We start from the raw sequence: 20,503 nt of genomic DNA, 5'->3' as shown, positions 1-20,503 counted from the left end.
TCATGATGAGAGTTTATAACTTTGCCAAACTTTAGCTGGCGGAACTGAAGCTTTCCCTGCCAGGTGTCTCCCCAAGATGAATTTAAAAAAAAAAAAATAGCCTAAAGAGATTAGCTGTTTGTGAGAAGGAGGAAAAAACTTTCCCACAATCATTTCTTTAGGAAGCTTTAGTGTCCTCGTGCTTTGGAGTAGGGACTTGAAATAAGGCCTTTGAACCAAAAATGAGCCATTTGCTGTTCCCTGAAAATCCACTCTCACATCTGCAGCTGAAATCAATGGGAGCTGTGCTTTGCACATATAAAGTGCTGCATAATACTAAGTATTCTGGAATATCAGGTCCCAGGTGTCTCAAATAGCTGGGCACCCAAAATGAGTAGATACTTTTGACCTTAATCTCTTTGTGCCTTAGTTCCCCATCTGTAAAATGAAGATAACAACATGCCCTCATCTCCCAGGGGTATAGTGAAAATTCATGCTTGTAAAGCACTCAGATGCTATGATGATGCTATTGTATTAATTTAGCGGGAATAAATGGACCCAAAGAGTTAAAGGTGTTCACATGACCCAATAGCTATCTGACATTAAACAGTCTTAAAGAAGATTCAGGGTCTCTAGTACACATCTTTTGCACCTTTTCCCGCCAACGTTTGTTTTTATAGGTTATTGTGACACTTTCTGAACTTTTATTCGCTTTTCACAGTTGAGCTCACAATTTCATAGGTAGTTGTGCCCTGAAGGGCTCTTTTACGCCAACTGGCAAAGGGCGCACTGTTATGTAACCATAAATCCCAGCAGATCTGACAAATTCACTTCATCAGACACGCTTTTTATTTAGCCGAACAGTTCTTGTGAGGTATCGTGAAAAACGGTTACATGCTGGTCATGAATATCTGTGTGTGATGTAGGTATGGGTTGCGTATAAACAGTTATGTACGTGTGCTGGAAATGTGTTCTTAAAAGATGGTTGTCTTTTAAGCTACCTTGTCGCATCCCACAGTCACTTACAGTGCTGAATGTAGTCGCCCAGACTGGGGGACATGCCTCTGTTTGATTTCTGGCCATGTAAGACCAAGCTTACTTTGCTGAGATCATTACACTAGAAGAGCCTGTAGGAAGGACACAGGTGACCCAACAGAATTTTGTTGTGATTGTTGCACACTGCTAGTTTACACCTTCTAAAGGTGTCCACATTGCCAGCAATCTCTCCTCATCTGAACTGTTAGCCCAAGCTTTGTCATGTCTATTCTAGGCCCTACAAACTGCTTTGTGCATGGGACCCCTGCACCAGTGCAGAACCCCACTGACTTTTGGGGGTTCTGCATGAGTGCAGGGATCTGCCTGTGTGAATCCAGCTAAACGGACAAAGCCTAAGTCTATATACAAGCTAATGGCTAGGGAAGACGCCTTAGTCTGTGCTTGGAAAGAGCTACGTAAATTAATAATAGTAAAAAATAACAAAGTGCTTTGAGATCATTGGTTAGAAGGAGCCATAGACGTGCAAAATTATTATTGTAACATGAGTTAATGTCCACAGTGGGGGTTATAGACTGAAAAGGGAACTGTTCAAATACTGGATAATATGATTTATCAAGTAAAATATTGTCTGGATCATGTATTATTCATCAAATACTGCACTCAACCAGCTGTAAAGTTGAGTAATGCAAAACATGGAATAGTGAATAGTGCTATTGCTTGACAAATATTATCCATCCAGCTTTAACCAAGACCTAGTTCTTATTTTCATTTAACTTCTGTTGACGTATTTTTATTACATGTCTTCAACCCTCCTTCAAAATGTACGTGTTTGATTGCGGCTGCAGGCATGGAAGTGACTCCTTGGGAGCATTGGAGCTGTTTTTCCACTTGGAAACAAATTACATCCTGCATTCATTTGGAATCCTGCCCTATATGGAGGCAGCAGGTGCAGTTATTGCCTAGATGACAGCTTTGCTGGTTCAGTGCTTCCTATACTACAAGAGCTGGTAATTTATCCATTGATTCAGTGTTTCTTTTATGCATACAGGTTTATTACATGTCCACCGTCTGAATATAAGAAGACATCAGCATAGGATTATTCTAATGTACAAGGGTGTATTCTAGAGATAGGACGATTGTAAATAGCACAGATCTGGCCATTTTGCCCTTCTTTTGCATCCCAAGCTAAATTGATGACGGTGGCCATTTTAAGTGTGGTCTTGCTTCTCACTGCCTGGCCAATCTACCAGTCTCCCTTACCATGTCCTCTGCTGCTTCATTACTCCGACCGCCCTTTCCAGGGCCCCATCTTCCACCTTGGGCACCACCCACCCCACCTCCCTGAGGCTTTAGGATTCATGTTAGTATCCAGTGGCTACATTATCTGGTATCCAATGAATCCCCAAAGATGGTTTAATCACATCTAGTAAATACATATTACAGCAGCACATTGGTAAAGACAGAATCTTTTAAAAAGTTAGAGCCTTATTCTCATTTATACTAAGGCCCTGTGACACCACTCTAGCGGTATAAAGGGGCCTTACAATGGATATACAGTATATTTATACCCCTTTAAGGTTCTGTTACACTGCAGAACAATGTAAATGAGAATCAGGCCCTTTATCGGTTAATACTGGAACGATGGGAAAGTCTGATCCTTCTTCACAAGATGTCAGCAGAGGAAACTGAAGGACAAAGTTGTTCTCATGCCTCTCAAGTCCAGCTAACTGTACTCGAGTTGAGATCTAGTTCAGGTCTGGATTGCAGCTCGTCATCTTCTCCTGGGAAGTGGATGGAGTGCCCGCAGGAAGGACCCTGTCTGACGCTAGATCCTGTGTCGTTTCATTCCAGTGAGTTCTGAGGGACAGACTTGCCCCCTTCCCCAGCAGCAGCTCCATTAAAAGGAAGTGATTTTTTTCCACGGCCAAGTGCAGCGGGGTTTTGTTTAGCCAGCCGGCTGCATTGATCTCAGCTCCATGGTCCAGAAGGTAGCTGGCTACCTCGCTGTGCCCACAGCAGGCAGCTCTGTGAAGCGGAGTCAGATTCAGACAGTCCCTAATGTTGGCAACAGCTCCTGTCTTAATCAGCAGGTGGACGAGGGCCAAGTGTCCCGCAGCTGCTGCCTTGTGGAGTGCCGTGCAGCCGTAGTGGTCCTTCAAGTTCACGTCAGCTTTGCTTTTCAGCAACAGTTCTGTAATCTGGGAAAAGAAAAAGAGAGTTCAGTTGCATGGCCCCATGCAAACGAATGGGCATGCGTTCCACCTTCTTGCAATACATTGGAATATTGAGCCCAAACCTGCAAAACCGTGAGTACGTCTTGCAATCAGCTATTTTCAACAGGAGTTGAGGGCACTCAGCACCTCTTAGGAGTGGGTCGGCATCTTGTGGGACCAGGCCCACACTGCTCAACCTACAGCAATTTCAGTGGCCATTTGCAGTCTCAGAGACCCTTGTGCCAATATAGAGTTCACTACAGGATCAGGGCCTTAAAATGAGTATTACTTTTTGCTCTTCAAGTCTTGGCATGGGAGAAGAAACTGGAAACTCCTTCTGAGGGCTTCAGTAGGGCCAGGATTTCAGTTTTAGTGAATAAGTGTTTTTAGCAGTAAATGCAGCTTCCTGCTTCTTTCTGAAGTATTCTCAGCGAGGCATAGTCTAGTAGATTTATTTTTCTTGGTGAATATAAATTTCATAGATTTATGGATCCCATGGCCAGAAAGAACCATTGTGATCATCTAGTCTGACCTCCTGTATAACACAAGCCACAGAACTCCCCTAAAATAATTCCTAGAGTGTGCCTTGCCATTCTGTTTTCAGTTTACAAGTTTCATTTGCATTTTATCTTTGCATTTGCCTTTTAATTCTTCCATTTCATTCTCCTATTTTAAAGTCACTCATTGAACTCTCCCCTGTGTTCTGATAGCTGGGGGTCGGGGAGGGCAGGGGGAATTCCCTGCTTTAAAAAGTGCATTTAGTGCATCTGTACAAACTACCAATGGCACCCAAGCTATTGAATGCCATCACCAGAATATGATCTGTCTTCAGCCAAGGTGCTGTTAGAAAGTAGAGTCCTTTAAGTTTGTGTGATGTATCTTTTCCCTAAACATGCACAGAGAAGCTAAGCCCGTTGTGCTATTGTGTCAGAGGTCATATAGTTCAATACGAGCCACCAGTCAATGGAGCTAGCTGCATCTATTCAGGCATATCTTTCCACTCTGTGGAACTTTGGAACCCCAGAGGACAATCAAGAGAGAAAGCTGTCAGTGTTGATAACCCAGACATAACATTCACATCTCAGATTGTCCCAAGTGAGCACTGGACTGGGACTCAGGAGACCTGTCTTCTATTCCGAGCTCTGCCACTTCCCCATGCTGTGCCTCAGTTTCCACATCTGTAAAATGGGGATAATGATACAGACCTCTTTGTAAAGTGTTTTGAGATCTATGGATGAAAAGTGCTATGTAAGAGCTAAATATTCATATTATTATTGATGGACTTCAGTGGTCATCTCTCCCACCTTGCTGACCCTAATCAACTGATAATGAACCATTGCCATGAGCATATTGCAGAAGTCAGTGCCTTAAGAAGAATGGATGTCGGGGGCCTACCTCTTGATTGCCATTATTGGATGCAATGGCAAGTGCTGTTCTCCCCAGCCCATCCTGAGCATTGATGTTGGCACCCTTGGCTAGCAAGAACCTTAGAGCATCACTTTTTCCCGTCTCTGCCGCGATGTGCAGTGCTGTGATGCCTCCATTACTGCCCAGGTCTGGGGAGAGACCCTGGCAAATCAGCAAGTCCATAATATGCAGCTGGCTGTTCACAGTCGCCCAGTGCAGTGCCGTCCACCAGTTGTTGTCCCCACTGGCAGGATCTGTGCCTTGTCGTAGGAGCAACTGCACGATGAGGGTGTGACCGCTGGCTGCTGCACAGTGAAGTGGGGTGAGGCCCCCTTTAGTCACGGCTGATGCTGGGGATCCCCGAGCCAGGAGAAACTCAGCCACTTGGGTATGGCCGCTCCAAGAGGCATGGTGCAGCGGGGTGTAGTGTGCCCGGTCTGTGGCATGGACCACGGCTCCGCGCTGCACCAGGAACTTCACCATCATGATGGACCCCTTCAGCGTGGCACCATGTAAGGGCGTCCATCCATTCTCATCCCTGTGTGGGCACAAAAATGAAACCTCAGGGTGTTTATTTCAGCGCGAGACGGCTTGAGAGCAAATGAGTGAGACAGAGCTGGGGTAGAGTGGGAGCAGCTGGCTCACCTGCTCTCTATTACTGCCCCCTGCCGCAGTAGCTGCTTCATCAGGTGGGTGTTGCCATCCCAAGCTGCCAGGTGAAGCTCTCTCCAGTCCTGGTGCACAGGGGCAGATGGTGAGTTATTCTCCAGGAGCTGAATGCCAGATTCAGAGCTGTTCCCCATCGACTCTCCTTCCAGGCTCATCTCCTCACTCAGCTCCATCCATCTCCTCAGGAACTTGGCCTCTGCTCTCCTGCCTCATTTTTTTTTTCAACAAGCAACAAAGAATCTGCTGAATATTAGTTCCATTAACTACACCCCACCACCATCACTGCAGAGGGGACTATGGGAATTAGGGAATTAAAACAAGGCTGCAAAGGCTCTACGTCAACTTGCCATGAGTCAAAATGAGGATGATCAAATAACGAACCCCTTGTTCACCTGTGGGGCTCAGCTCTCTGCTTTTGGAGGTGGGGCTCTTCCATACAGAGATTCAAAAGACGTACAGGGAGAATTTCTGGAGTTTCACAACACCCACATCCTCAAAACCACACAGACACCGTTGCGATATTTTCCATCATAAAAAATAAACAAATAAAGCTCTCAGAGCCAACCCCTTTTTAGACAGAAAGGACAGTAGTTTTCCTTACCAATCATTTTCCTGCCACAGTCACGTGCGTAGGGTGGCTCCGGCGGGCGCGGCTGTACACACAACTTGTTATGGCAGTGTTGTTGCTCAGTGTGACTTCACACCCCGGTTTGTTACTGCAGGGTTGCTTCCGGAATGGCAGCCTTTGCAAGCTTTCGTTATCGCTGGGTTGTTCTTCGGTGCCGGCCCACTGGCATTAATTCAAAAAGAAAAATTCAACCAAGTAGTGAAGCTGTTGGGGGGAAATAAAGCCCCTGCGTATAAGGTATCACACAGACAGTATGAGATAAAAATCAATGCAAGTGAAACGTGTCAGTCCCTCTGACCTTGAGAGTGTCCCCTTAATGTCCAGTGAAGCATGTAGGCTCTGAAGAGCGCACTGTCCTCGTGGCTTTCTGCATCTAGTACTGTGCTCCGTGCTGTTTACTCAGTGACTAAATGGATTCGGGAGGAGGACCTGGTTGCTAATGGTTAATAGGATAATGTCTGTTTCCCAGCACACATGTAACTTCTTTCAGCACTGCTGCCAACATTCCACTAGACAATGAGCGACACCAAGTCAGCAGAGTCACACAGCACCACTCCCTCGTAGTAAGACACTCTCCAGGCAAAGACAACTACAGATCCAATCCATCAGCTAGCTTGGGGGTCAGCTGCCCAGAGCTTTGGAAAGTGATTGTGGCTGTTGTGGCCTGAGTGACATTCACTAGAGCTTCAGGTCTGCACAGTAAATTCTGTGCTGCTTGTAATGAACTGCAGACCTTCTGACAAGCACCAACATGTTCCCCCTCTCTGAGGCTCCTTGTGTTACATGATAACCTGCTTTTACTAGGCATTGGCAAGGCCTTTGATCTTCCAGACAGAGTCAGGTGGTGAGTGCTTAGCCCCGTGAAGTGCTCTCCTGAAGCATTAACTCTTGCTTCTATGGGGCATAAGAAGAATGAAAGAATATCTTGCCTTTCAGGTGCCGTTCATGCTGAAGGATCCTGGAAAAATATCCTACAAACTATGGGCCTGATTTTCAGGTACACCTGCATCTCCCATCTGGAATTGTGGGTACCCAGCACCTTGGAAAATGAGGCCCTGTTTTCATTCATCACTTTGCCCACCACTGAAATAAGCCAGGGCTGAGGTGGAACATGGCGACTGTTTAGCAGCTCATAGCAGTTCTACTACAAACATTTGTCTTGAGCACAGGAAGAAGAATCCTGTATCTGGGTAACTGCAGGGGGAGCTCAGGTCAGCAGAGTGGAAGCCAAGAGGTTCTGATGAGCATCCATTTATTTGGGGTGATGGTACAAACAAAGCTTTTGAGGTCCATCCTTCACTAGAAAGACCTTAGTGTAATAAATGATCACATGCTAATTCTCCCCAGATAGTAGGAGGCGCATATAAGATGGTGTTTGTCCTCTGTGTCCAGCCTTCCTTCCTATTATTTGCACTAAGGCCCCTTCCACAGTTCCAGTTGTGTAAAGGGGCCTTCCAGTGGGTGTGCATGTAGTTGACTCTGTCAGAGTTGTGTAAAGGGGCCTGTGTGGCATCCCCATGTTTTCAGTGGTTGGGGTAGTTTGGGAAGGTGGATCACATCCTCCAGAATGTCTCCTTGGCAGGGAGAAAAGGCCGTGAATAAACCAAAACCAAAGGCAGGAGCTGTAAGAACCCACAAGGTGGTGCTGTCGCTATAAAGACATTTGAGAAATTGTTCTCCCACCAGTAGTGCTCTGGGTGGCTCCGGGGTCGGTGAGAGAAATTCATGTTTACCGCACCAACTACAGCATCTAATATCTCCACAGGCAGTACTTAGCAAAACTTCTCTCCCACTTGCTAAGAGGGTCTTACCAGGGCTGGGAAAAGCTGGAGGAACTGGAGGTGCTGTGAACCTCTCATGCTGTTTTTTGAGGTTTGCAAAGCTATTTTGATTTCTAGATGATTCATTTGAACCCATATTGTTTTCCAAGCAGAATTCAATATGAAAACTACAATCTCCTCCCAGCTCCCTATGGGCTCAATTCTGCTTTCATTTATATTGAGGTAAATCTGGAATAACTCCACTGGATGCCCTGAAGTTGTTCTGGATTTATGCCAGTGTAACTGAGATCACAGTGTGAGCCAACATGCGTTCTAGAGCCAGGGAAGGCTGTGCGATGCATTAGAAAGAGAAGAGCTCCCATTAAAGTAGGCCAGCACATACGGGTGCCCAATATTAGAGGCGTGGCTGGTAAACAGGCTTAATTTATGGGATCCAATTTCACTGATTTGCTGGGACATACTGGATTGGGTATTACACTCCATTCAATACTGTGATACCTATAAATACTAATCACAGACAGGGCCGGCTCTAGGCACCAGCTCAGCAAGCAGGTGCTTGGGGCGGCCAAGGGGAAGGGGCGGCACATCAGGCTCTTCGGTGGCAATTCGGTGGCGGGTCCCTTGGTCCCTCTCAGAGGGAAGGACCTGCCACTGAATTAGAAAGCGGCGCAGTGGAGCTGCCACGATTGCTTTTTTTTTTTCCCACTTGGGGCGGCAAAAACCCTGGAGCCAACCCTGATCATAGTTATACTGTGTTCTCATACTAGCAACTTCCTGGCAGCAGAGAATCTTACCCTAACTGTCCTCTCTCATTTTGAGGAAACCAAACACAACAACCTCATTATTAATATTGTTTATCAATTGTAGGGTAACAGCACCCAGGGTCCATGCAGGCTCTGGGCTCCCCTGGGCTAGGGGCCATAGAAACACAGAGAAAGACTCTGGGCCTTGCCCCAGACTGACTAGCAACAAAAGTGAAACTGACCAGTCAGTCTTCAAAGTCAGGTATTTCCAATGTGCACATACTTCAGTACAGGGGTTTGTGCACCTGCAGTGGAGTTTGTGGCCTCTCGAGTTCATCATGTGCAAAATCTGACCCTAATCTCCCAAAGTAAATGAGATGAAAAAAGTGAACAACCAGCATAAATGGTGAAATGTCCATGAGATTTTTAAAAATCCTTTTTTATAACTGCAGGTATTCTTAGTAACAGGCAAGGACTGCAATCTTAGAGCAGATGATATTTCTCTTGACAGCATCCTTCTAGTTATCTTAATAATAAAAAGAGCATTAAGAGTATGAATGTCAGCTGACTGTTGTGAAATAAACCTTCCTGTCACAATCCATCAAGCAAGCAATGTTCAGCCTCTCTGTTCTTTGCTGTTTGCAGTCACTCAGTGCAGGTGCACTGGGGCTGTTTATTTAATTATTTCTTGATTGGTGGTGGAATCACATTAGTATTATTGGCCAAGGTCCAAGCCGCTTATCTACATTAAAATATCCTAAGAATGCTAATAAGTTAGATGGAATCTGTCAGTCTTCAAATGTGTTTCCATTAATTTATTCTGGGCCGGTTTATCTACATCCATGATTCCCTTGTCAGCTAGGAAACCTGAAACCTTTAGGAAACACAAATGCAATTCACCAGGATTTATTTGAAATGCTAACTGATAGTTAGCTGGGAACATAGTTCAATAATGTGTCTACCTTTGAAACAAAATCAATGTTACTCAGAAGGGTTTTAATGTGGGCTGGTTTTTAATGCTATGTTTTTAATATATAAAATGTATTTGCAATGCCAGTTTCACTGGATCCCAAAGGACAGATTTGGAGCTGGTGTAAACCAGATGCCACTGATGTCACTGGAGCTATGCTGATTTACACCTGCTGAGGATCTGGCCCACAGTGCCCATCTGGGAGCAAAGCAGTCGCTGCAGTTGGATGAAATCTACAAGAAAAATAAACTCACTTTTTGTCCTGTTTTTCCTACTCCCGTCAGTTCACCAAGTTTAGGGGCTGCCGGGACAGATAAAATAAAAGCCACCAGAAAGGCAGAAAAGGGGAAGCCCTGAATTCTGCTGTTTTGGGACTGCAAATGTTGTAGAAGCCATAATAAAAAGAGCCAGGTTGACTGGCATGCCCCTACAGTTTACAGGATCAGGGTCCTAGCTGGTAGCGATTTAAAGGCATTGCTGTTTGCCCCAGTTGTCTGATATGAATGGTGGAAAATGGCTGAGAAATAAAATGAGAACATTGCCCAAAACTCCAGCTGAGGCATTATGTTCACCTTGTTTTCTCCCACACATTTGTACTTCCTGGTTCCATCTGGGACAAGAAGTATCACAGCACAGGCTGTCCTGGTATTTCAGTTTAGCCAACCACAAGCATTTGAAAATCATGAGTCAGGTCCCCAATTTATCTAGTTCTTGAGCCTTAAGTTGCACTCGGGCCACGTTTTCAAGCTTTGTTCTCCATCACGAGGGCTAGAAATGTACTTTTTAAAATGAAAGCTGAGATTCTCATGAAGTCACTTGACTCCAGGAGCTGGCACTTGAAGAATATCAAGTAGCATGAGATTGGCAATAAAATCGTGACAGTTGTCAACACTGACTTCTGGTCCAGCTTTGCAGACCCACACTATTTTCCTGGTTCTGAGAAGTGTCCAGTCGTTCGGGAGCCTCTTCAACCCAAAGTTGCAAGCGACTTGAAAATCACATTCCAGCAGCTCTGACCAAGCAACCTCCATAGGGTGGGGCATGTGATCAACAGTAATGGTGCTAATGGAAATTGAACCAAAGTCTGGGTTTATGTTTGCGTACCAGCAGCGGACATGCATGTTCTCCGTTCCACCACATGCTGCGAATTACTGCGGTTGGCTCAGCACAGGGATGCGAATTGCTGAATTTCAGCCAATGTACACACACTTCCTTCTTCATTCGCGGCAGCGTAGAGCCAATCGTGCGTCTTCACTAGCCTGACACAGTGGGCCCCTTTGTGCTGTCATTGACACCTGTGCAAAGGGAGTGCCAGGAAGAAACTAGCCTTCTCCACTCGCACCCAGAGCAGGGTTGTACACCTGCTTTGCACCGCTGGGAATGAAGATAGAAAGGGGTGTGGAGTCTCACGTCCCGTAACATGACAGGATCTTCCCAGGGAGCTTCCATAGGGGCCAGTCCTGCAGTCCTCTCTCAGATGAAACTCTCATTGGCTTGACTGAGTGTAAGAATGGAGAAAGAACTGCAGGACTGAATCCTTGGCTATTAGTGGTGGCAAAGACCTATTAGGCCATTTACCTTTCAGATGAGACATAAAGCCAAGGTCCTGACTGCTCCTGGTGACCAAGGATCCAGTCGTTTTACCCCAGAGAGCGGGAACTAGCTCCTGTGCCCTGGCATATCCCAATAGGATAATTACATTCTGCCTGCTTGAAGTTCAGGGCAGTTTCAGCTGAATCCAGTGGGCTAAATCCATAGTTAGCATACCCCAGTGGCACCACCTTGATTTGCACAGTCCGAGGATGTAGCCCTCTCTTCACTTCCTGCCCTGAGCCGTTGAGTAGCATTGCCCTGCGCTGACAAGCAGCTGCTGCGTTGTGCCCTAGAGATGGCTGCATCCCAGAACCGAGTGGAAGCGATCCCAGTGCATGCTTTGCACGCTCAGTATGTAGGAAGGTTGGGCCCCGTCTCTTTACAAAGACCCAATCATCACCATCATCGCTCGGCGTTGTTATCCTGAAATGTCACTCCTCCGGGGGTGAAACAGACGTGCAGCTTGGAGGTTTACATCACACTTGCTGCTAGGGAATTTCCCCTTGGCTTTGCTCAATTCAGGCCCATGGCTACTTTAAGCTTCTTTCGCCCATTCTTCCCACCAGATTGTTGCCTTGTGGTGCCTTTGCCTTGCGATGACTTGGGTGCTTTGCTCTGAAGATATTCAGACCCGGCGTGACTCTGTCAGGCGGAGAGGACCCCAGTCACACAGCAAAAGCTTTGTGAATGGTAAAAGCGGGAACTGAAACCCCTACATACATTAATCTCATTGCAACAGCCCGCTGCAGCCGCCATCTTCATGGATGGACTCTGCATCTCCATGAATATTTATTTCCCTTTATTATTCTTGAAATATATTTATTGATGGAAAGAACTGGGATGAACTTTCACCCAGTGTCACTGGTGTATATCATCAGGGCTGGAGACAAGGTGAGGCGCTTGGAGTGACGATAGATAGCATGCATGGGAATATCGCAGGGAAGTACTGAAGGGCCAGGAGAATGAGCAGCTCCAGTGAGGAGCAAATGCTTCAAGTTGCACTGATGAGCTGTCGACAAGTTTACTCCAATTCATCCACAGGAGGAACAAGGAAGGAGCCAGGGAATGGACTAGAAGGCACAGACAGGCCCCAATTCCCCTTTTGCTTATCTCACTGTAACTCCATGAACTTCAAGGGAGCTGCTCCTGATTTATACCGGAATGGGAGGAGCAGGCCTAGTGTTTTGTAAACCTTCTGCATTGACAACAGTGGGCACGATCAGGCCCGGAGTGTGTGACGGAGACGGGCAGGGAAGAGCAGGTTTGGTTCTGTTTTCAACTGAGTAGCCTGGCAACTATGTTTGCAAAGCCAGTGAGGCAAAGCCAGGGCCCTGATTAGCCGTGGTCTAAGAATGGGCAGATGCCCCCTCCCCCAGGTTTGGATTTTGCTGGGGGTGGGGTGGAAGGGCAATAAACCATTGGTAAGGGAAATCAGGGGCATGGCCCCTGGGCAGGAAGTATTTTGATAACCCTGTGAAGCTGGGTTCATTCGAAAGACAAACCAAACAGCTAGTCATTGGCAGCCTGGTGTAGCTTGATTCAGATGGATCCGTGGTGATCTTTTCCCAGAATCAAAGGGAGAGAGGCCAACGCTGCCACTCCTATAGAGCAGCTTGGCATAAATGTCCACTAATACCTCCTCAGAAGCTGCTGTGCACCACAGTCCAGCTGTGGCTGCTTGGCTGGGGTGGGTGAGGAAATCCCCATAAATGGAGCCCTCTGGGTTCCATCTGGATACAAGGAGCTCTTTAAATCACCCCACTGAACATGCTGAGCTCTCTTCTGGAACGTCGCCTCCGCCAGGCGCTTCTCGGGGCAGGGATTTTCGTTGTGAGTCCATGCCCCTACCACAGTATTATTAATAGTAGCTTGCCTGAGGCCCTGCAAGCATCAGAGCTGGTGTCAGAGAAATCCTGGCTCACGCTCCCATGCTCCGACCTCTAGGATAACTCAGCTCTCATTTGTCTCTCCTTTGCTTCACTCTGCTGTGCATGAGCATCTCAGGGGCACATTTGATTTTCCTCTGCAGAAAGCTGGTGATAATGAAGGGAACTGGGTTAGAAGCTGACAGCTATTTAACAGAGTTAGCTTCCTGGAGCACTCGAGCAAAGAGGCCAGATGGGTCTGCCAAGGCCCAGGCAGGATAAGAAATGAATCCATGGCATGGGTAGTCACAGGAGGGGCTGGCTATCTCTGATGAGCGATGATGACAGCTGTGCTTTGAGACGGGGCTCTTTCTTGGATGGGTAGATCCTCAATGGTGCTTTGTTGCTAACTGTTCGCATGCAAGCGTCCAGCTTTTAATCTCACCATCCTCATCTGTTTTCTCTTCCCAAAGCGACTGATCCTGGAAAGGATGTGTCTTGACGACGCGTGACACCATTAACCAGCTCAGTGGTGCGTAGGCTTGCACCCTCCTTGTGCGCCACTCAGCTGTGCTGCCTAGACGTGTTGTGGGACTTAAACAGCGTGCTGGCCCCTTGCAGGGATGTGAGTTCAGTTTGGAGGTGACTTTGCATTTGTGTGCTCTTTCCTCTCGCCAATTGTGTTTCGACACTGCCCACCAGTGGTCACACGCAGGAGCGTCAGGGCGACGATTGCCCCTCCCAACTTGAACATCTTTTAGCTCGTTCAGCTCATCAGGATTTCTAGAAAAGGGGCTTGGTTTTCATCTTAAACCAATCAGACATTTGCAAAAGCCTGATCCCCCCCAACAGGCACCCAGCTAGCAGCTGCCTTGCTTCAACTGCCTTTCTCCTCCTCTCTTTTTCACTTCTTTCCCGTCCCCCTAAAATTCTGGTTTCAAGACAGGAGATGGGATACCTTCTCTGTCAGTGACTGGTGGAACTATTATTTCCAGTGCACACTGTGCCCGCCCTTATCTCATTAGGATTTGTAGCTAAATGAGCATCGTCATCTTTGAGCAGGCAGTGTGACCCAGTGGCAAGAGCACTGGCGGAGGGGAGATCTGGGGGTCTGCCATTAACTGGCTCTGAACCCTTATGCAAGTCTCTGTCCTCTGTCTCCTTTTCCCACATCTCCACAATAGGGATAAGGATTGCTGCATGAAAAGTGCTACGTAAGGGCGAAATGTAAGTGGAGCAGGCCTGCCTCACTTTGGTCTACACACAATTTGGCCTCATTTAAGTTGTATTGATTTAGAAGCAGTGCAACCCCGGAGCGTGGGGGCAGCAATACTAGGATCAAAGTGCTTATAACAGGATTGCTTATTTCTGTATGGGGAAGGTGATGGGATGGGTTCAGTGAGGTTAGGGGTGAGCCCGGTAGGTGGCCTGTGGTAGGGTTAGGGGTGGTTTCAGCCGGCAACCCCCGGCTAGGGTCAGGGTTGGAGCCAGTTGGTTCTCTGGGCTTCGGGTTAGATTTGGCTGGTGTTGCTGGCCCAGAGCTAGGGTTGGGGCTAGATAGTGGCTCTGACCTCAGGCTAAGGCTGGGCAGGATTGGTTGCACTGGTCCTGGTATCTGGGCTCCCGCCCTTGATCCTTTCACAAGGCCACTGAACTCTTGAAGCTAGTCGACTCGGCTCACCCGTTGATCATTATTCCACTTGGCACCATGTCCCCACCAGAGGGCTGATCACTTGAGGTTTAAGGAGGAATTTGGGGGCAGATAATCCCTATGCCAGTGCAGAGACAGAGGGAGCCTTCCCTATTCAGGGGATGTGGGGCCTGTGCTATCCACTAGGGCATCCCTGAGGACTTTCCTACAGTGCGTTACTGTTTCAAAGGCCCTTCTGGGGCTTTGCAGCAGAACAGAATAGCTGGACCCTGAGACCATCCCAACCATGCTTCACCCTCCGGTCTGCATCCACCCACTTCCTCCGCTCTATCCGCGGTCCACGCAGGCCCACTCAAATCTGAGCAGGGGTGTAGTGCTACCACAGCAGCCCGGAGTGTCACTCGGGCACCTGAAATCCAGGACGGAGCTCTGCACCCATGCTTCAGAAAGCTCCGCTCCGGCAGCTCTGCCTTGCTATTTTCTGAGCCGCGGGCCAGAGGGTCCCCACCGCCCTGACCTTTCAGGGCTGCCCGGCCGCAGGAGCGCGCGCCAGCATGCAGCAGCCACACACATGTTAGCGCCCCAGTTCTTCTGCCGCCCCGGGCCATAGCATCGGAGGGAGGATTGGAATTGGAATTGGAAAGGAGGCAACAGGAGTCGCCACCCCACGTGGGGATGGCGGGGCCTGGGCCCTCCCCCACGCAGAATGCAGTGTGGGCCATTCGTTGGTGCTGGGAAATCAACCCCATGCATGGTGAGGGGTGGCTGCCGCATCTTCCTCCCCGCGCCTCTGAAGGGGGAATGGTTGGGACCTCACCCACAGCTGCTCTGAGGGGAGGAGAGTAGCGGGCACATGGGGACAGTGCGCCGGGTCCAGCAATGTGCAGCACCGTGTCCGGCCCCTGTGCACGGGGTGAGGAGGAGGCACCATGGCTCCCTCCAGGAGAGGGGAGCTGTGCCTGGCAGAGAAGGAGCTGCTGTCTGCGATTGCCCGAAGTGAGGCATGCACGTGCCCAGCTCAGCAGGTGAAGCCCTGTGTCTGGGGGCAGCAGGACTCGGGAGAGGGCGTGGCATTGGGAGAGATGCTGAGCTAGCACCATCTGTTGGGGCCCACCCAGATTTCCACTCCTAACTACGCCTGCTCTGTGGCTGCCTCGTTGGCACAAAGGGGCCGGGATGCAGTGCCGGTAAAATCAAGTCAGCATTGTATTACTGGGTGGCATTGCTGAGTGAAACCCTCCTGCCTCATCTCCATAACAACCTGGTGACAGCCTATCTGGCCCTACCCCTGCACAGAGGCTCTAGTCTCTGCTCTCTCCGAGCTGAGTGACGGATCAGATCATGACGTGACTGGGCCGGCTGTAATGAGGACCGTAATATCTCAGCTGCAATTTGGTCAGCTCTGTAATTTGCTAATGGGATTCCTGAAAGCATGGGTTATGCTTCTGACACACAGTTTGATAGGGACATTCACTTGACACAAAACTCATATTAAAAATAAATGCACAAATCTGTTCCGAATAACCAGGCTGAAACAGGCTTTGGAATCTGATGAATTTTTCACCGTCTGTGTTATTATAAAAAAATTTCTACATTTCACTCAGCTTGGATGTGGTAATTAGAGTGATCTGTTTTACACTGAACATACGGTCAGTTTCATTGTCTGGGTCTATTGCAGAAGCAGCATTGATATGTGTGTCTTCACAACATTGGGCAGATCTATTATAATTAAGAAAGAGGGTGCGGGGAAAGAAAGAAAAGAAGGGAAAAGTTGTTTTGTTTAAATGATTAAAACATTTTTGGGTTTTTAACCTTTCATTTCCCCCTAAACACACTCACCCTTTTATAATTTCAAAATCTAAATTTCAGCCCTAAATCTGGCCGCAAGTGTCTACGTAAACATAAACCCACAGCGTCAAAAATAAAATAAAATTAGACTCAGGCATCAACACCTTTCAGAACAACATTTGTTAGCATCAAGCCTTTCACCGGTGGGCGGTGTGAAAGGGATACTAATAGTGAGCAATTTCAGGTGTTTGTGGATGCTGGCAGATCTGGGTTTGTTAGAGAAGCTATAAATAATCCTTAACTTTTCTCTAGCACTTTTATCTTTTGATCTCAAAGTGATGCACAAAAAAGGGAAAGTATCATTAGCCACGTTTTACAGGGGAAAACTGAGGCTTGGAGAGATGTAGAACTGGTCAAGGTGGTTTTTAAAATGGAAAATGGCTTTTTGGACCAAATGGAAACTTTTGCAAAAAATGTCCGTGTCTCACAAAATCGATGGTTTTCTGACAAAACTTGAAACACTTCATTTTCTCAAATATTTGCTTTGAGAAATCGCTCCTTTTCAGTGACATGTTATGGGAGAGGCAGGCAGGGTCTGGGGGAAGAGACATTTCCTGACCTCTCTGGGTCATTTCTAGCCCAGGTCCTTTCTAGAAGGGAAAGCAGCCCAGTTTTTTTGGAAGTGGAAGGAGAAACAAAGTGTGCCCGGGGCTGCTTCCCGAGCCAGCATCCCAGCTGCACTGTGTTCACGATAGAAATGATCCGAGCAACATTTACAAGGCATTTTGCATGTTTGATCAATTTCACAGAACTTGAAAGGGCAAGTCTGACCTGCAATAAAAACCCCAGGGCTTTGAGTCCGGGTCAACTGACTTGGGCTCACAGGGCTTAGGCTGCAGGGCTCAGAACAGCAATGTAGATGTTCGCACCTGGGCTGGAGCCCCTGGCCTCTGTGCAGAGGAGGAAAGTGTTGCTATGCAGCCCTGCTGGGACATCCAAGCCACAGCCGTTTGCATTTGAAGGCAATCACTTTCTAAATAAAGTGAACCTGGTGTCCTGGGATCCAGCTCCTTAACAGGAAATAAGGGAAGGGAATGAAAACAGTCAAAAAAGAAGAAAGAAAAAAAAAGTGGGGATAGAGAATGGTCCAAAAATATCTTCCCCAGAAAGGATGTTGGACAGATCCTCCAAGCCTGCTCCAGCCTCTTTGCACTGCTCCCTGATAGGGCAGCCAGGAATTCCTCTGCATAGTGCTGGCTTTATGGCACCTGCTCCCAGAACCCCAGTGTAGAGGCAGTATTGGGAATGGGGGGCATGACTGTAATGCTGTGTGTTCCAGATCCTAGCTGGGGAAAGTCCTTGTTATAAGCTTACATATGCTAGAGCAGCCATGAGACTGCTCTAACTTACCCAGGGTTCTGAACTGGCCTCTATATGCTTCCTGGATAAGGTGAGTGAAAAGACAGCTTTTAGCCACTTTTGTTATCCATCAGTCCATATCCCCCTCGCTTCAGGTTCTGTGCTGAGCAAAGCTCAGCTGGAACCAAGAATCTGGTCCTTTCCATTGAGTACTGCAGAGAGTCCATTGAATATAATCAGGGACAAAGTTCCAGAGATGGTCTCTGAACAGAGAGCTGGACCATGGTGAGCCTCAGTTTAAGGGCAAGAACGAGGAGCAGCCATGTCATGTGGTCTTATGTGGAATACTTCAGGGAGTCTCCATGCCATTCCTAAAAGACACGGATCTGTGTCACTAAAGACATCCTCCGAATGGGCACTGCTGGTCCCTCTGGGTGGCAGTCGGAGGAGAGACCCAGGAGTGGATGGGCTTGGATATTGAATTCCCCTTCTCAGCACAGCAAGCTCCTTCCAGGTGTAAGCTGAAGCACGTTGGTGTGCAGGGCAAGACAAATGGAGCGGCACAGTGGATACTCGTATCATCCATTAACCCTTTGCCTGTGTCAATTTCTCAGTGGGCAGGTGCAGTGCTAGGATGTGACTCCTGGCTGACTTGCCAGTCAGTGTTGCTGAAGGTCTCAGCACGTGCTGGGGAAGGATAATGCTGCAGGGTCAGCCTGGGTCTGGCATGTCTGATGGCAGGAAAAAGAAATGCATTCAGGAAAAAGCAGGATTCTTCTGCTGCTCAGATCAATTCCCAGGGAACAGAAGAAGGAGGAGGGGTGTAAATCGGTTCATGCCCTCACCTGACCATGGTTGTCATTGAGGGAGAAGCATCAGGAGCTTCTGCTTGCACTGAATTAACAGGTGCAGGGAAGAGAGGAGAAAAGCACCTTCACTATTTTGAAATCCCAGGACAATGTACGGTTTTAATAAGACCCTGATAAAACTGATCTATTGCTCTCCCAGCCCTATCAGGGGTGGAATCTTTCCAACAGTTCATATACTTAGAGTACGAGCATTTCATTTCCATAAAGCAGTCATTAGAAGGCACTCTTTTATGGTGCCCTTAGAGAGGAATAATAAGTGTTTTATCGCACGCCAAGGGCTCATACATTATTCATGGCCCAAGTGCTATTATAGACAGATTGAAGTTAGATTTAGAGCCCTGGTGCTGTCCTGGGCTATGTGACAAAGTTGCAGATTGCGGGTAGGCTCATAAACAACAACTGACAGCTACAAACCAAGACTGGGTTGCGTTCGCAGCTCGAACTGGGTCTCGGCAAACACATGGCCAGCTGGAGATCACCAATTTTAAACACCTTCACTCATGGCCTCTCAGTCCAGCCTGGCCACCTGGACGGCAGTGCCAGCAGACAGCCAACAGAAGCAGATGGTCTCCATGTATTGGAAAGGAAGGAATACTACAAATCTTTCCCTGGCCATTGCTGCGTTCCTACAGGATCTGGGAAGGCAGCTGAACTGACCTCAATCCCCAGTACCACATGTGCTAAATGGGTCTGTTCACTGAGCAGTCAATCGCTCCTGCCCTCTTTGTATCGTGACCACAGGAGCAGAAATGGCCATGACGATGCGTCTGATGTGCTGGGCAATGCATGCATTTCCTTTCACCAGCACTAGAGCTGCTCTCTTTCAGGTTAACAGGACGTCCCCTTGGTTTTTGTGTTATGGGAAACTAAACAGGGCTGTAAAACTGAGTCGGGAATCTGGGAAGAGCTTCCTGTGCCTGGTCAGGTCAGAACTGCCACCCTGCAGGCCTCCCGATGGGATGGTGCTGCTTCTGCCTCCGTGCCAGCAGGAATCAATACGTGCAGAGACAGCTGAAATGCAGAACCAGAGGGACAGTTCTTGGCCCCTGATCAATGCGTCTGTGCACTGCTCTAGTGGCACAAAGGGGCCATAAAGCTGCCCTAACTGCACATGCTGCTGAAAGGAATCCTTAGCTATATGCCAGCTATATGCCATTCCCTCCTAGGCCCCCCCGATTTGGGATGTCAAGGGCATGGTCAGGGGAAAGCGGCATGACCTGAGCACTACCATGCTGTTGCCCCTTAAGGCTGCTCTGTGTTGTGCTGGGGGGATTGCACTCCAGAGATCAGGGAGGCATAAAGGAGGTGCACAGTGTCCTTCACCCCTAACCCAAGCACAGCTCAGCCAGACTCAAGGACTGGGCCCAGAGAGCTCACCAAACGTTGGAGACCTCAGAGCACCGACTCAGTGAGAGTTTGGGAAAGAGGTTAAGGAGATCCTTGCTTTAGCCAAACCTGCCCACCTGGGCCTAGGTGTCTTGTCTGGGGGTGGTGTCTGAGGTTAACATGTGAGATTCAATGGGGTGGGTTTGTTCTCTTTGAATCCTTTCCAGGCATTGCATTTGTCTGCCTTCGGGAGCTCCTGGGCTGCATTGTAAACACACATAAAGTCACACTTGAACTCGTCCATTACAAATGTAATTCCATTTCCTAACTATATCGATGGCGTATATTTCCTTTCCCATCAAATAACATCCAGACACCCTCCACTCCTAGATCTTAATTGAATTCAGTACAACTAAATGCAGTTCTTTCTCCACAGAGCACTCTCACATTTTGTATATTAACCAGACCTCTCATTTATCGTGGGCCATTAAATCTCCCAGACTTTAATTATCAACCAATTTTCAAAGTCTTTGGAATTGTCTTTGAAACAGAGGATTCTATTGGCTCTGAGTTTGAAGGTGTCCACAGTTAGGACCTGCATATTTGGCTGAAAACTGGGCTATAAATTCGGACCCGCTTGATTGACTTCAGCAGAGTTACTCAGGA

General features: G+C 47.8%; 1 protein-coding gene across 1 annotated transcript; it reads right to left on the bottom strand.

The window, feature by feature from the left end:
• Positions 1-2,026: 2,026 nt before the first annotated feature.
• On the bottom strand, positions 2,027-18,495 carry ANKRD65 (ankyrin repeat domain 65). Its single transcript, XM_050931952.1, has 4 exons — positions 18,488-18,495; positions 5,241-5,468; positions 4,584-5,133; positions 2,027-3,173 (listed from the first exon to the last, which is right to left on the bottom strand). Exons 1-4 carry the CDS (start codon positions 18,493-18,495, stop codon positions 2,721-2,723), a joined length of 1,239 nt encoding a protein of 412 aa, XP_050787909.1. The 3' UTR covers positions 2,027-2,720.
• Positions 18,496-20,503: the final 2,008 nt, after the last annotated feature.

The sequence above is a fragment of the Gopherus flavomarginatus genome, chromosome 21 (assembly GCF_025201925.1).
Source record: "Gopherus flavomarginatus isolate rGopFla2 chromosome 21, rGopFla2.mat.asm, whole genome shotgun sequence".
In the NCBI taxonomy this organism is placed as follows: domain Eukaryota; kingdom Metazoa; phylum Chordata; order Testudines; family Testudinidae; genus Gopherus; species Gopherus flavomarginatus.
This window is presented reverse-complemented; position numbering and strand designations above follow the sequence as displayed.

Excerpts from the sequence above, each read along its gene's own strand:
- ANKRD65 (XM_050931952.1), bottom strand. Across the intron at positions 5,134-5,240 it reads GGGGCAGTAATAGAGAGCAG|GGATGAGAATGGATGGACGC; the intron begins GTGAGCCAGCTG and ends GTGCCCACACAG. Across the intron at positions 3,174-4,583 it reads CCAATAATGGCAATCAAGAG|ATTACAGAACTGTTGCTGAA; the intron begins GTAGGCCCCCGA and ends TTCTTTTCCCAG.